General features: G+C 29.9%; 2 protein-coding genes across 3 annotated transcripts; both read left to right on the forward strand.

Annotated features, from left to right (window-relative positions):
• Positions 1 to 10751: 10751 nt before the first annotated feature.
• Positions 10752 to 11207, forward strand: LOC139902004 (uncharacterized). Its single transcript, XM_071884663.1, has one exon. The coding sequence runs from the start codon at positions 10752 to 10754 to the stop codon at positions 11205 to 11207; it is 456 nt and encodes a 151-aa protein (XP_071740764.1).
• Positions 11208 to 12766: 1559 nt separating this feature from the next.
• LOC139898488 (basic leucine zipper 9-like) lies at positions 12767 to 16809 on the forward strand. Of its 2 annotated transcripts, none has more exons than XM_071881229.1 (6): positions 12767 to 13156; positions 13883 to 14003; positions 14930 to 15086; positions 15499 to 15574; positions 15659 to 15784; positions 16215 to 16808. In XM_071881229.1, the coding sequence occupies exons 1-6, from the start codon at positions 12947 to 12949 to the stop codon at positions 16539 to 16541; spliced, it is 1017 nt and encodes a 338-aa protein (XP_071737330.1). In that variant the 5' UTR covers positions 12767 to 12946; the 3' UTR covers positions 16542 to 16808. The 2 variants fall into 2 exon arrangements, with proteins under 2 accessions (XP_071737330.1, XP_071737331.1); XM_071881230.1 differs by lacking the exon at positions 12767 to 13156 and adding an exon at positions 13281 to 13452 and having other exon boundaries at positions 16215 to 16809.
• Positions 16810 to 17258: the final 449 nt, after the last annotated feature.

The following is a 17258-nucleotide window of genomic DNA, read 5'->3' on the forward strand; positions in this document are numbered from 1 at the left end:
TAGGACACGTTGGTTTGCGTGTATTAAAACGAATGGGGTATTTATCATTATAACGTTAAAGTTTAGTTACCAGGGTGCTCTGTTATGTAGAATCTATTGATAAACATTTCTGGATGAAACAACTGAAATCTTGTGATCCATTTTTATATAATATTTTGATAAACGTTTCTGGATGAAACAACTGAAATCTTGTGATCCATCTTTATATACAGATTATTCGAAACATACAAACTATGAACTCACCAACCTTTGTGTTGACACTTGTTAGCATGTTTATTCTCAGGTTCCCTAGAAATCTTCTGCTGTTTGCTATTATGATATACAAGCTATGTGCATGGAGTCTTACATGGCATATTTTTCAAGAAAACGTTGCATTCACCAATTCATCACCATGTACCTTATTTTGACTGCATTGTCAACGAAAGTACTATTGTAAACTATTATATACGGTGATTGTCTATATGTAGAAATCATCAAATGTTGAAAACCTTTGATTTAAATATACATTTATGGTGTGCCTTTTCAAAATAATGCAATGTTTACAAAACGTATCATATAGAGGTCAAATACCTCGCAATGAAATCAATGAATGACGTGTTCGTCCATATAGATTTGGAGCAATCATCACAGTTGGTATCAGAGCGTTGGTCCTAGTGAACCAGGTCTTGCATGAGTGTGTCTAACTGATAGATGTTAGAATGCATTAGTAAGTCTGGACTTCGACTGTGTCTACATGTCAAAAGTTTTACTTATCATTTCTTGTCAGAAATTACATGCTTATCATTCTTAAGTCTAGACACATTTACCTGCAATTATTGCATGAATAGTGTGTAGATAAAATTCATATCTCAGCGTATCTGCTAATACATATCTTTGCATATCGGATACTGTAAACTTTTCCTGACATCTTCCGAAAATTTCTCCGTGATTTATGGAATTTGGTATTATATATACATATGTAAATTATGTTTTGAAGAATACCAAACTAAATTCTATAATCTAATTCATATCAAAAATAATCTCCCTAATTATACAAGATGGATCCCGTTTCTAGTTCAAATTCCTTAAATTCCGACAGCTATTCCGATATGGATATTCACCTGAACTCCGAAAACAGTGTAACCGGAATGGATCAATCAATTAGCCATCATCTATTCTGGATGAATTGGGGATGGGTTCGTAGCATCCTCAATCATTGGAGATAAGAAGAAGGTGATACCTTCCATCCACCACATTGCCCTCTTGGCGAAGAACCTGAAGCACTTACCGGCGAACCTGTTCGTAATACCATTTTCTCTCTCATTTTCAGAGTATCTAGTCATGAATATATATACTATCTCACATTCTAAATCTTATTCGTCCGCTCATCCGAACCGACAATCATCCCGATGTAGTAGAAGAAGTCAACGAGCTTCGTGCTCGAGTGGTAACTTTAGAGAATATGGTACAAAGGTTACAAGCACCAGCAGCATCACCCGCATCAACAGTACCACCATCATCAACGTCAACAGTATCATTACCACCACCAACAACAACATCCGCATCGCACACCTCAACATCACAATCTGTACCTCGAACATCAACGTTATACGCACCATAGATACCAAGGAATACCAACAACAACAAACGATGAAGTATTGATTCATAACTTCATCGAAGAAATATTCTGCAGAGAATATGTAGCTTCTAAAAGTTTTAGAGATTATATATTCTAGTCCTAGTCAAAAACCAGATGAGATTAATATTATGTTAACTCATTAAATCCATGATTACATCTAAAGAAAATATATATGTAGGTATATTTTCATAAAGATTGTAATTAAGAAAATTCTTTTGTATAAACTGTTAATGGTGAGAATATTTTAACGGGTAGGTAATACCCGAGAGATATATAAATTCACAATTAACATGTTACATTTTTCGATTCTGATTCAACCAATCATCAACTACTTTCATAACGAGAAACATTCTTTCATAGAAATCAAAACAACCATACTCATTCAAAATCAATTACATATTCTGATTTTAACATATCAGAATCCAAGTCGAGATATACCCGATATCATCACTTTTAGATCCCTACATCTTTCAAAGCTATACTTTGATTTCAAAACTGTGCTAGAACATCATATGTATATTAACGATTACAATATGTGTTCAAACCGTCCGAAATTTTTGAAAAACACTTCAAACAATGAACCATCAAGATGATGATCCAACCACATGTTACTCACAGTTATGCACCTGAAAAACTCTCAAAACCAAAGTCATAGTTTAACACATAATCGTGTCAGACCATTTGGCATTTATTAGCAAAAATAACTTTTCAAACCCTTTTCAACATAGACAGTTTTGTCACAGCTCCAACAAATCAACTTCAATTATTCATTCGAATAAGCCTTATTATAACTTTGATATATAAGTTCGCAATTAATATGGTACACTGTACATTCTTCAACTTTGATTCAAAAATTATTAACAATGCTCACAACGATATACAATCGTTTTCATACAAATTCGATTACATATTGACAGATCAGAATCCAAGTCATAACTCTGAACCGGTGACATCATTCTTAGATCTCGATATCTTTCAAAGCTATATTTTGACTTCATAACTGTGCAAGATCCTTTAGCGTTGTTTTTACCGAAAATAATCTTGCAATCCTTTTCAAAGTATCCAGTTTTATCACACTTCCAACCAACTTTGACTTTTCATATTAGCCTTATTGTGACTTTGATATATACGTTCTTGTTACTGGGAAACCTTTCATGTTCCACCACATTAGCAGTAAATTTACTAACAACTCCATTGATCTTTGACCTTCCAAAAAATCATAATATTCATTGAAACCCTATCATGTACTCATCCACATCTTGTAACAATAATTGCCATATCAACTACTGGGAATTAGCAATCAGTATTTCGAATATCGCAGCAATTCTACGTCATCAGTTATATATATACATATAATGTCTATCTTCTAGACTTACATACTTCGAATGTGAAGTTTATGAAAAACATCCCAAACTATGAACTAGTTCTCTGAAATTGAAACAATGCTGATGAAGCAGCAAAAACTGTAAACGACCTTAACAGTCAAAAGTTTAATGATAAAGAATAGTATGGTGGTAAAGCTGAGAAAAAGAGAAGGTTTGGAACTGGAAAACGGATTGAGCAAAGTATGAAGGAGGCTGTGGATAAATCACAAAGACTGAACCTGCCTTCAAAGAATCCAAATGATTCAGTGTCTGCTGAAACCATTAGTAAGAACCTTACTTCTTATTCTAAACCTTCACAGACAGATTTTCCTCATCATCCTCTGATATTAGAAATTCTAAGATATCATCGTATCTTCCATTATAAATATCCTCCATATTTCTGAAGATATTTTTTTATAACCATTCTTATCTGAAATCATTCATCTCTTCGCTCTATCTGTGTTACATCATAAAAGAAACTATTTCAGTTTCTAAAATCTGAAAAATTCGAAAAATAGATGTTTTGAAGTAATGTTGGGAATTGAAGCACGGGTTAGTATAATATAATGACACTTGATCAACGTGATTATATTACAGTAAGTCATGCTGAGTTTCTAGTGGAACGTGATAAAGGTTCACAGATCACACCCTCATCATGAACCATGTTACATAACTCTTTCATTCTATTTAACCTCTAAACATATCAAGAAAATATTTTTCTTGATGATTCAGTTTTTTCGAGGTATTCTGGTAATTTGACAAGTCAGATTGTGCCATTACCGTTTCTTTCTTATAATATTAATTATGTTCATTTCAAAATCCATACCTACGAATTTTGGACCATTATTCGCTTGACTTAAAGTTGGGAAGAGAAAACGAAAGCATGAAGTTCCGAAATATAAAGAAGAATATAAGCCCGATAACAACCCCGAAATTACAAACCGTGTATATCAATGCGTATAGCAATATAAAGACACGGGAGAATGAAAAACACTATAACCCCAAGGTAATAGTAGAAGAAAATAACTTCCTCTGGTGGCAGATGAAAAAGAAGAATGAAGGATACGATAGCCAGAAAAATATCAAGAATCAGAACTGGATTAAGCATTTTCACAATCTATTGGGATGTATGAAATAAGAAAGAAGATTATAGGAGTGGTGAAAATAAATGAAACGGAAGAGGTCAATTTATAGCGAAATATCAGACATAGCAATCGAGGCAGATTGTGCATTTAATCAAAAAAAAATCTTAATTTCCGCAAATTCCGAAGAATCAAATCTTATTTAGATTAAGAAGATTTTCTATTCTTTAAATTCTGGAAATCAATCGTTACTACGTCAAGAGATAAGATGCATCTCTATTCTTCATTTCACTCTTTTACGATAACTTCCCTCATACGCTTCGAGTAATTGGATTGTTTTATCCATATTATTCAACGATGATAGAAATTCTATTTATCAACTCATATTCGTCATGAAAATATTTTTATTGTTAGCCATGACGACCTCACTCAAATTTCGGGACGAAATTTTTTTAACGGGGAGGTACTGTGATGACCCGGAAAATTTCGACTTATTTAAACCAATTCTCTATATGATTTAATATTTTCGACATGATAAGTAATGAATTTTGAAACTTTTGAAAATGATTTTTTTTATATATAACGGTTGACCACCCTGTTTGTCCAACGATTCACGAACGTCATAACATGTATTATATACATATTTTAATAAATATAAGAGTTTTCGATATATATGGAATCATGCGAATAATATTTATATACGAAATGATTAAAAATTTACTATTAAACGATGCTATTTCAAATTAAAAATTTTACGTATTAAGTCATTTTATTTTTATGATATAATTTTTGTATTTTTTTTAAGAAACAAAGTTAAATTAATAATGTACAATTTATAAAGCACAACGTACAACGTGTAGCTTAAATAGTTGAATTTAAATTAATTCATTTACTATTCACATGAAAACGACATGATAGAAATTATTAATTATAAGTTACATAGAATACCCCTGAAGTATTTAATAAATACGACTTTTTAAAATTTTAAATTCAATTTACGATTATAATATATGTCGACGAGGTACACGATAAAACATTGTGAGCTGTAAAACCAATCCATGCGATCGCATGGGAATTGGTCATGGGAGCCATGCGATCGCATGGTGACAGATCCCAGCAAACATCTATAAATTTCGAAGATTTTTGTTCATTTGTTGCACAATTACTCCCTCTGTTATATTATTATTATTATTATTATTATTATTATTATTATTATTATTATTATTATTATTATTATTATTATTATTATTATTATTATTATTATTATTATTAAGATTAATATTATTATTAATCTTATTATTATTAGTATTATTAATAATTAGTATTATACATAAAATACTACGACGAGGTTATAAGCGTTCCACTTTCAAAAATGGGTTTTCGAGCGGGATAGAGCTAAGGAAAATATGGGTTATTACTAAGGAGGTTATGGGTATTGTTCAAGGGTTTTGTTTGCAAGTCAAAACTAGTGTTTATCATCTCCGTTACGTCTACGTACTTTCCTACAATATTGAATCTCAATATTGATATGTATGTACTTATATTTTATCTTTTACATAATAATTGTGTATCCATGTCTAGTGCTCGAGTATATATATATTTATACATGCTTGTATGCTAAATTTCGCCGCTAAACAGTTTATAATGAATCACGAATTAAATACATATATTACTGGTAAAAGGTATATGATATACATGTTTTTGGAAAGCTAGCGAAAAATCAATAACTTTTCATTTAGATATCGAATAGTTTCGATGAACGGATTAAAAGATATAAGCAACTGAATTATGATTGACGTTAATTGAAATTGCTTTTGAATCTTCAATTATGATTTAAACAACTTGTTTACGAGATTGATAAAATGGATTTTTAAATATTACCAACCGAGTAAATGAATCCTTATATAAGGCACGTCTCGTTTTGTTGAACTAAAGTCAGAATGACTTTTTGAAATGACTTTTGTAAACTTTTGTATGTCGATCTCGAGCATTAGGGTTGTGATACACTATGACCAGACCTAGCTTGATAGACATTTATTGACCAACATATGTTCTCTAGGTTGAGATCTACGATTATTTGATATTCCGGGTTTCGGTCACATTACGATGAACAACTTTATGTGCCGCTAAGGTGAGTTTCATTTGCTCCCTTTTTAATTGCTTTTGCAAAATACATTTTTTGGCTGAGAATACATGCAATTTATTTTAAACGCAATGGATACAAGTACATACTTAATTCTACACTGAGTTTAAACCGAAAATCCCTTAGCTTTGGTAACTAGTAACTGCCAGTACATAGGATGTGGACTGGTGGGCGCGAATAATAGTATATGGATCCATAGGGCATGACATCCCCATCCGAGCTAGAGCGCTAGCCTTTTAACGGACGTGTGTTATTTGAGTTTAGGACACGTTGGTTTGCGTGTATTAAAACGAATGGGGTATTTATCATTATAACGTTAAAGTTTAGTTACCAGGGTGCTATGTTATGTAGAATCTATTGATAAACGTTTCTAGATGAAACAACTGAAATCTTGTGATCCATTTTTATATAATATTTTGATCAACGTTTCTGAATGAAACAACTGAAATCTTGTGATCCATCTTTATATACAGATTATGCGAAACATACAAACTATGAACTCACCAACCTTTGTGTTGACACTTGTTAGCATGTTTATTCTCAGGTTCCCTAGAAGTCTTCCGCTGTTTGCTATTATGATATACAAGCTATGTGCATGGAGTCTTACATGACATATTTTTCAAGAAAACGTTGCATTCACCAATTCATCACCATGTACCTTATTTTGACTGCATTGTCAACGAAAGTACTATTGTAAACTATTATATACGGTGATTGTCTTTATGTAGAAATCATCAGATGTCGAAAACCTTTGATTTAAATATACATTTATGGTGTGCCTTTTCAAAAGAATGCAATGTTTACAAAACGTATCATATAGAGGTCAAATACCTCGCAATGAAATCAATGAATGACGTGTTCGTCCATATGGATTTGGAGCGATCGTCACATAACAGCAACTCTCATATGTATGATATAAAGTCGAAATACTAAAGCATCCGTAACCCAGATGTGACTTGTTAGGTCCAATAGATCTATCTTTAGAATTCGCATCAATTAGGGGCCATTTCCCTAATTCTTAGGCTACCAAGCTAAAAGAAGTGATATTCGGTTTTCGTAATCCAATCGTAGAATGTTTTTAAGTACTTGTGTCTATTTCGTCAAACATTTATAAAACAGCGCATGTATTCTCAGTCCCAAAATATATATTTCAAAAGTAAGTAAAAAGGGATCAAATGAACTCACGATACGATATTTTGTAGTAAAAATATGCATACGACTGAACTGAACAATTGCAGAGTTGGCCTCGGATTCACGAACCTATATCAATTATATATATTAAAACATGTAATCGTAATCGAGCAAGTTTATATATATTATTATTAATAATATACTTGTTATATTATATGTTATTTAGATAAATTTAATATATTTAATTTATATATTTTATATAACTAATATTTATCATTCTTTATAATATGTTAATAATAAAAATTTATATTAGGGTTTATATATGATAACAATATATATTTATATATTAATTGATACATTTTATATATAGCTGAGTTAATATCATTTTAATAATAAAATTATAGTGATATGTAATATTAATATTATTGTAATGTATCTTTATATAAAAATATCTATTTTTAATAATACTGATAATGATAAGAATGATAATAATAATGATAGTAATAATAGTAATAATAATGATAATAATAATGTTAACTTTAATAATGATAATTTTAATAAAGATAACTTTAATAATAATGTTAATTTTAATAAAAATGATAGTTTTAATAAAAATGATAATTTACTATTATAATATAATGATAAAAATAATAATAATAATAGTGTTAATAATAGTCAGATTTATTATAAACTTCGGGTTTAATTTCTAAACTTATAACTACAGTTCCTTTGACTTAAATTCATAACCATATTCATAATTTTACCATATCAACTTTTATTATAAATTTTATAATATAAATGTTATTAACATGTTCATAATTATACTAATAATAATATTAGTAATATTAATAATAATAATGTTAGTAATTCTAATACTAATAATTTTTGAACGATAATACTAGTACAAATGTTATTAATAATAATAATAATAACAATAATCTTATTAATCACATTAATAGTAATGATAATAATGTAAATAATAATAATAATATTAATAATTATAAAATGATACTAATACTAATATTAATGAAGATAATAATAAATTGTATTATAATAATAATAATAATAATAATAATAATAATAATAATAATAATAATAATAATAAATGATCATTAATACTTATATTAATAATAATCTGATAAAATTAATAATAATGATAATAATAATAATATTTAATGATAATACTAGTAATGATAATAATATTAGTGATAATAATAATAATATTATAAATCTTAGTATATAATAACAATAATAATTACTAATAATAGCAATAACAATAACAACAACAATAATAATAATAATAATAATAATAATAATAATAATAATAATAATAACATCAATAATAATAATAATAATAATAATAATAATAATAATAATAATAATAATAATAATAATAATTTTGATAATGAAAACTACCTCAAAACAAGCTTTAAAAAAAAATATGTCACTAGCTGGGCTCGAACCCACGACCTCACGCTAACCCGAATCATCTCTTGACCATCCGACCGCTTCTGTTTTTCTGGAATTAAACCCACCCAATTTAAATAAAACCCGTATTATTTTTATTCCCTTTTTCATCTTATTCTTCAAATTTCAAGTCGACCAGGGATCAAACCAATGCTATCAACGAATTTTAAAGTTTGAATTATATTAGAAATTGAAACAAAAACGTATTGTTATGATTATTTAACTTAACAAGAACGAAAAAAAATAAAAAAAAAATCATAACAGACCTGAAGAACACGCGTATGAACTCCAATTTGATTTTCGAATTCTAGATCGTTTTAGGTTGTAATTACAACATGAATTATACTCTAAATCTTCCTTAGAAACTTTCTGAATCCTTAATTGATCCTAAAACATCAAATTGAATTCAAATTTCGCGATGAACAATATTGTTGACTTTTTGAAAATTAACTTTGACTCCAAAATTTGGATTCGTTATGAGGAATTGGATTCTGAAACTTTATAGGTAGTTTGAAAAGACGATTCCTAACACTTCTACATTTAAGGATTTTGAAATTTCATTCGAATTCGAATTATGAGTAAAAAGTGAAAATAACAGAGCAGTCGATGTTTTCTTAAATTTTTCTTTGATAAATTCAATCTGATAAAGGCTGTAATTGTTTTAATTGATAAAGACGATGGATAGTTAAATAACTTACTCACTAAACTGAGTAATTCGATTGCTTTATAGAAATTGAAAGTCGACAGGAATATTCAATCAAGCAGACAAGAAAAATAAAAAAAATAAAATTGGACAGGGACATTCAACTGATTTTGTATGTATCTGTGAATTGATATCAACTTGTTAAATCTATTAGACAAGTTAAAATAATAGATAGCGATTTAAAACTGATTCATATAGTTACCTGTGTTTATATAAATATTAATAATACATATATTAATATTAATAATACTAATAATAATTATATCAATAATAATTATAATAATAATAAATAATGATAAAAAGTAATATTAATAATATGGAAATAATAATTTGTATTATAATGATAACTATAATATCGATTTCTAGTAATAATAATTATAAAAATAATAATGATAATAATAATCATAAAAATCATATTTTTACTACTAATTATCATAATAATGATATTATTAATGATAACAATAATATTAGTAATATAACAAATTAAATTTATCAAATTTCATAATTATATATCATATAATAGTAATAGTATTAATAACACTGATATCAATATTAATAATGAAAGTAATATTTATTAATATAATAACTATATTTTAATTTATAATTAAATTTAAGATATTAATATTACATATTATTAATTATGTAATACTTATATTATATAATAACATATTTGAATATTTTATATTTATATATTTTATATATATATATATATTACAATATACATATAATATTAATTATGTACATAAATCATATATAGATTCATAGCAGCTTAATTATTTTGTATATTACTTTTCATTTCCAATTCAAATGATTAACTTGTATTTTTATTTTACGTATTTAGTTTAAGCAATTAAATCGTATATTATTATTTCAAACCATTATATATATATATATATATATATATATATATATATATATATATATATATATATATATATATATATATATATATATACAACTAATTGTTCGTGAATCGTCGGTAATGGTCAAGGTTAAATGAATTCATGAAAATAGTTCAAAATTTTTTAGACTCAACTTTACAGTCTTTACTTATCGTGTCGAAATCATATAAAGATTAAGTTTAAATTTGGTCGGAACTTTCCGGGTCGTCACATTATAGTAAATTGCTTACAGTAGTACACCGAATACGCTCGATGAGTATTTGCAAAATTCGGAGAGAGTGTCACAGGACACTCTACATAATTTCAGTAGGTGTATAATTGATTTTTATGCAAATGAGTAAATGAGAGAGCCTACGCATCATGACATTGTACGTTTGTACGATGCTCATGAAAGGCTCCATGGATTCCTGAGAATGATGTGGAGCATTGATTGTATGCATTGGGCATGGGCAAAATTATCACTCGCATATAGAGGACAATTTACGAGGGGTGATCACGGCTATCCAACTATAATGCTTGAAGTCGTTGCCTCGTATGATAATTGGATTTTGCATGCTTACTTTGGTGTGACGGACTCAAACAACGACATCAGTGCTTTAGACAATAGTGATTTGTTCAAGTCATTGCTTAATGAGGAGATGTCTGACATTCCTTATATTGTAAACGACGTAGAATACAGAAGAGGGTACTATTTAGATGACGAGATTTACCCAACGTGGTCGGCATTCGTTAAGTCGTATTCAAGTATAGTTGATCCAACGCTTGCTTACTTTTCGAAGAAACAAGCTGGTGTTTGAAAGGATGTAGAGACGACTTTCGGAATTCTATAAGGACGATGTCATATTCTTCAACAACCGGCAAGTGCGTACGAAGTAGTTATTATGCGACGACTAATGTACAGTGCATCATATTACACAACATGCTTGTTGATGACAACAATTATAACATAGCGGAGAATGAGTTGATGTATGAACCGCTTCATAATATGCAGTGCACTTGGATCGATAGGTGTCAGGCTCATGATCGAAGAAATAAGGAACTACGTGATCGAGAAGCACACGAAGGATTGCGACATGATTTGGTTGAGTATTTGTGGTCTCTTCAAGAATAAATTATAATTTTTATGAATTTTAGTTTATATATGAATTGTATTTTTTTATATTAATGAAATGTGTTTTAAATTCTAAATTGTTAAATTTAAATATGTTATTTTAATTAAATGAATTAATTAGAATAATTAACTGTTTAAAATAATAAAATAATTAAAATGAACACTGAAAATGAATACTGAAAATGAATACCGAACGATACCTCATATTTTTTTCTCCTAAGTCACTTTCAATGTGTTCAAAAGAACACTGAAAATAAACAGCAAAGAGACATGTGTTCTTATATTACATGTTTTGCTCCAAATTCAATGTTTTGCACCAAAATATATATATATATATATATATATATATATATATATATATATATATATATATATATATAGTGGTAGGATCAAGAGGGAAGTAACCATTCGGGGGGAAGCGGGGGGAAGCAAAAACTTTTTTTTTTCGTTTTCTGAAAAAACTTTGTTCACGAACATTATAGATGAGATGAAAATATGAACATTTAGTAGAGACACTTTGTGATAAATGTTTTTATTTTGGCGGGAAAACGCTTGAAGAAGTAATATATAACAATTATCGTGTTTTTCGAGCGTATTTTGAGGTTTTAGCTATTGGGGTTTAGATATTAGGGTTTAGATATTAGGGTTTAGAAATTTAGGGTTTAGATTTAGGGTTTAGATTTAGGATTTAGATTGAGTTTTTAACACGAACGGTTTAGAGTTTAGGGTTTAGGGTTTAGGGTTCCATAAACCCAAAACACCAAACCCTAAACCCTAAACTCTAAATCGGGCTAAATTTTACTTCACAAAACATGAAAAAAAAACGTTCATATTCTTCACGAACAATATTATCTTGAATGCTATTTTTGTCGATCGTTTTCTCGCCTAAATAATAACATTCATCACGAAGTGTCTCTTCTAAATGTTCATATTTTCGTGTGATTTTGATGCCGGAAAAAAAAAATTTAAAAAAAATGAAAAAAAAAAATTTGCTTCCCCCGCTTCCCCCCAATAGTTACTTCCCCATTGATCCTGCATATATATATATATATATATATATATATATATATATATATATATATATATATATATATATATATATATAAAATAATATAAACAACAATATTTTGAATTTACAAACATAAAGTTAGAAAGTGACGTAAATCAAAGTGAGCGAGTCTGACTTGTCCTTTCACTATTTTTTCTAGCTCCACTTTTTTTACAAAGCCACTTCTACCTTGTCTTCTTCCTCTACTTCTGGCTACCTTTTTCTCATACAACACTCCCCCAATCTCTTTTAATCCTTAAGGGTGAAGAAATTATAAAGTACTAACATAATAAAGATCAAATCTTTTTTAAAGATTATATATGGGTTATCCCTAATTCACTCTCTTCAATCATACCCACAAATTATTATTCTTCATCATGGATAACTTTAATCACAACAAAAAACAAGAACCATTTAATGACTCTTCCATGTGTAACACCACCATGAGTAGAACCTTCTCTGAATATGATATTGAAGAGTTCTTTAACCAATCTGATTCCGATCACCGGAGTCATCCCCCTGCCGGTGGGATCTTTTCCGGCGCCGACGCTTGCTCTCAAGATCTCACTACTCAGTACAGAAATCCCGTATGATTTTATATAACATTATTATTATTATTATTTTTTTTATATTATTATACATTTATTTATACACTGATGATTGCACATAATCATTGGATTTGTTACTTACTGTATTAACGTAAAGATGGTAGGCATGTAGGCCCCAAGTTAGGCCAAAAAATTTAATTTGTTCATTTGTTTTTTATTTATTTTAGTAAAAAATTAAAAGTGAGTGCGTGCTTTCTACTTGTGATTGCAAATATGTTTATTGAGTTCTTGATTTGATTAGAAGGTGAAGAAGTGCTCAATCAAAAGTTAGAAAAGTAAATCACTTATAGATTTAAAAGTTAAAACCAGATTTAAGTTTGTAAAGAGGGATATTTTTATATTATTATTATTTTCATTTTAGTTGTACATCATCTTAATTGTACATTATTATCACTTACAGATTGAGTTTGCAATTCAGATATTTTTTTACGTATATCAATATCAATATATGTGATCTAGAGATTTGTTTAGTATAGGAATATATATATATATATATATATATATATATATATATATATATATATATATATATATATATATATATATATATATTTTTTTTTTTTTATAGTTCAGACTTCAGTTGTGCCCTAGTTTTGATCAAAAAAATTTGTACATCTGTTTGAAGTATCGTAAGTAGAATCAAGTGTGTTACTTTAGTTTGCGAATTTCATTTATCAAGTATTCTTTAAATCATTCGAATTACAGGACAACTTAAATAGGTTTCCAAATTGTGGAGGAATGAACGGGAACCCGTTATGGTCTCAAAATCATACTCCGAGGAACTCTTGTGTTACGATGACTATGGATTCGCAGTCATCAATATGTGGTACACCAACTAACTGGATCTATTTGTGTATGCATGTACATTACTAGTACTTAAGTTCTATAGCACTAGTTATGGTAGTAAAAATTAATTTAATGGTGTGTTTGGATGTACGTTTCTAAAACTGATGTATGTAACATATTCGGTTCATTATTTGTTTGTTAGGTAAAATTTAAAATTTCAAACAGAAAGTGTTTTAGGAAGGGCGAATCTAGGATCAAAACTTGGGGTCCCCGTTTTCTCCTACAAAGTACCATTCATTTTTGGTGGTTGTTTACCTATGAAAAAACCTTAAATCCTAGGTATATATGGGGTCCTATAGTTGAATTTAGTGGGGTCCTATACAATTCAAATTACAACAACAAAACTCAATACCACATAAATGGTGTATGGGGGAGGTGAGATGTAGACAATCCTTCCCTTATCCGAGAATAAAAACAAGTCATTTCTCCACCACCCTGAGTAAAAACACTCTCGAAAGTAGAGAAAGTCATCCCTCTCTATTCGACGGATAGAGAGATTGCTTTCGAGTGGACCTCCGGTCAATAAGTAGGAAATTTTTTTTAAGAAAAATAAAATAAAAATAAAAATAAAATTGAGACGCCATGAAAATGGTAAAATCAAATTTCCATGAGTTTTAAATCATGCCTGAAATTTAATTTAGTCTCTAAGATTCAGTCAAGTCGCCAATAAATCAATGCTTACTGTCAACTCAATAACTAGAGCCGTAAATACTTTGTAAAACAATTCAAATTATACTTTGTGAAACAATTTTACAGACTAGTGGTGTTACGGGAGCCCACAACATATAAGCTAGATACACCCTTGGTTTTAGGTCAATCCCACCCACCTCGACACGTAGCAAAAACTAGTATTTTGATCTGTTAAACGGAAAGTTATTAGCTGGTGACATATGTGTATTTCGTCAGCTCAGAGTCCTACGTCTGATGTCAAACCAAATAGACGGGATAACAATGTGGTTACTGCAACCAGTGATGATGAACAGTCTGATGATGATGATACAGAGATTGAAGCCGGTCAATGTGAACAGAGCAATGATCAGATGGATGTTAAACGAATTAAAAGGTCCGATTCTTTGGTTAAAAGTTTCATGTTTATTTAAGGAAGTTGATCTTATTTACAGAGGTGTCTTTGAGGGTGTGTAAGAAATGACATCATCGTCCCAAAAATTTTAAAGGGACTAAAATTTTTTAAAACGCTTTATATTTTCTTGTTTTGCTATTGGTCCAAGTAGGAAAAAAGAATCTACAACTGGACAAAAAATTTTCTTCTTTTCACATAAGTCATTTTGATTGAGAGATCTCAAGCACAATGATAAGTTGTTTTGCTATATATAATGATAACCTTCTAGTAATATCATATATTTATATGTACTGAAAAATCTAAAATGTATAAGGACTCGTTTTCATATCTCGAATAGGAATTTATAATGTAATGAGACGGCTGATTACTTAAATATGATTGGCTATGATTTCAGGATGGTTTCAAACAGAGAATCTGCTAGGCGTTCGAGAAAAAGAAAACAAGCACATTTAACTGATCTTGAGAAACAAGTACGTGTTTACATTAAGCATTTAAAAATTCGTATATCAAACTAAACATGAACTCAGACATATCAACCAATTACTTGTGTTCAGGTTGAACAACTGCGAGGAGAATACTCAACTTTGTTCAAGCAACTCACGAATGCTAGCCAACAATTCAAAGACGCTTCAACCAACAACCGAGTGCTGAAATCAGATGTGGAAGCCTTGAGAGCTAAGGTATATGAATCGACCCAATTGCATATCAGTGGGTTCAAATTGCCACCTCTAGTGTAACCAAGGTTGTAAAAGTCATGAGTCGGGACGAGTCAGTCGGGACGAGTCAGTCAGGACCTTGGAGGGACGAGTCAGTCGAGTCAGGGACGAGTCGGGCGTTGACCAACGTTGACTTCTAGTAACAAATCTATTAAACATATATTACACACAAGTATATCAAACATAAAACATAAATATTTCAAACATAGATATGACACAAAATTTAATTTAGAAAAAAAATATGACCTAACTTTGACTATGATATTGATTGACTCAAACCCGACTCAGCCCGAGTTTGACAATGTGTAACATATCATATTACTTATCCACAAAGTTATACGGATCTATGATTTGGTGAACCAACGTTGCTAAAAGATTTGTTATTTGGTTACAGGTAAAGCTGGCTGAAGATATGGTTGCTAGGGGCTCGTTAACATCTAGCCTTAGCCACCTTCTTCAGAACCATTTAGCGACTCCCCAACTATTCAACGGTGGTCAGACCATTTCTAGAATGGGCAACAACGTCTCACCAACCATAACGGTCCGTGGTGATGAACATGTGACCCACTCTGGCCTACCCATAGCAGGTCAACACGTGTTGGGCGGACTTGGTGCTAATCATGACATGTTTAATCCCAATGTTGTTAAGAATGGTATAAACAGTGATGCGGGTGGTTGCGTATCTGATATTTGGCCTTTGGATACTCATAGTACCGTTTGATTTGAACATAAAATAAAAGTGTGTGTTACCTTGGAACCATCCGGTTAGCTATCTCCGTTTGTTTAATTTGATTTTGTTGTTAGTTCATAAATCTATTGTCATTTATATAATACTTGTACGATTTGAATCCGGTGACAAGATCTTGAAGTAGTACTGTTTGGTACTAGTTTTGAATTATGATGTGATCAATGTTGAATTGTGGATGGATTTTTAGCAGCAGTGATAAAAACTGCTTCAGACTATATGTTTAAGTCTTAACTTTTTTATGCAAATCCCATGGCTCTGTTTTATTGATATCCGATTTGAATTACGTGTCGGTGTTGGTCTCTCATGCAAAAAAGTTATATTTACTTTTTTGAAAGTTTGTGACTAAGCCAAATGCGACTTGAGTGCAATAAACTCTTGATTTGAGTGTGAGGATCAATATTAAACTAGTGTTGTGGTCTGCGCGTTGCCGCGGTTTTTGGCAACCGTTGCGTGGACAAATCGTAACTATTCTCAATTTGTTGCTTCGGACTGTTGCGTACAGTTAAAATAATCAACATGTAAACTATACATTAATTCAAATTACCAACACTATCTAAAATCAAAAATTTAAGATTAATAGTAACTTATTATTAAAGTAATTAAACTTATAACCAAACTTCTAACCCTACCAATCACATGTTGACACCATTTATAGGTGATGGCAGCCGCGCGTTGCCGTGGCTTTGTTTT

The sequence above is a fragment of the Rutidosis leptorrhynchoides genome, chromosome 3 (assembly GCF_046630445.1).
Source record: "Rutidosis leptorrhynchoides isolate AG116_Rl617_1_P2 chromosome 3, CSIRO_AGI_Rlap_v1, whole genome shotgun sequence".
NCBI classification, from domain to species: domain Eukaryota; kingdom Viridiplantae; phylum Streptophyta; class Magnoliopsida; order Asterales; family Asteraceae; genus Rutidosis; species Rutidosis leptorrhynchoides.

Bases quoted from the DNA above. Each gene is read 5' to 3' on its own strand.
- LOC139902004 (XM_071884663.1), top strand. From the start codon at position 10,752: ATGAGAGAGCCTACGCATCATGACATTGTACGTTTGTACGATGCTCAT.
- LOC139898488 (XM_071881229.1), top strand. From the start codon at position 12,947: ATGGATAACTTTAATCACAACAAAAAACAAGAACCATTTAATGACTCT. The intron at 13,157-13,882 runs GTATGATTTTAT...TTCGAATTACAG, and splicing joins CTACTCAGTACAGAAATCCC to GACAACTTAAATAGGTTTCC. The intron at 14,004-14,929 runs GTACACCAACTA...GTATTTCGTCAG, and splicing joins TTCGCAGTCATCAATATGTG to CTCAGAGTCCTACGTCTGAT.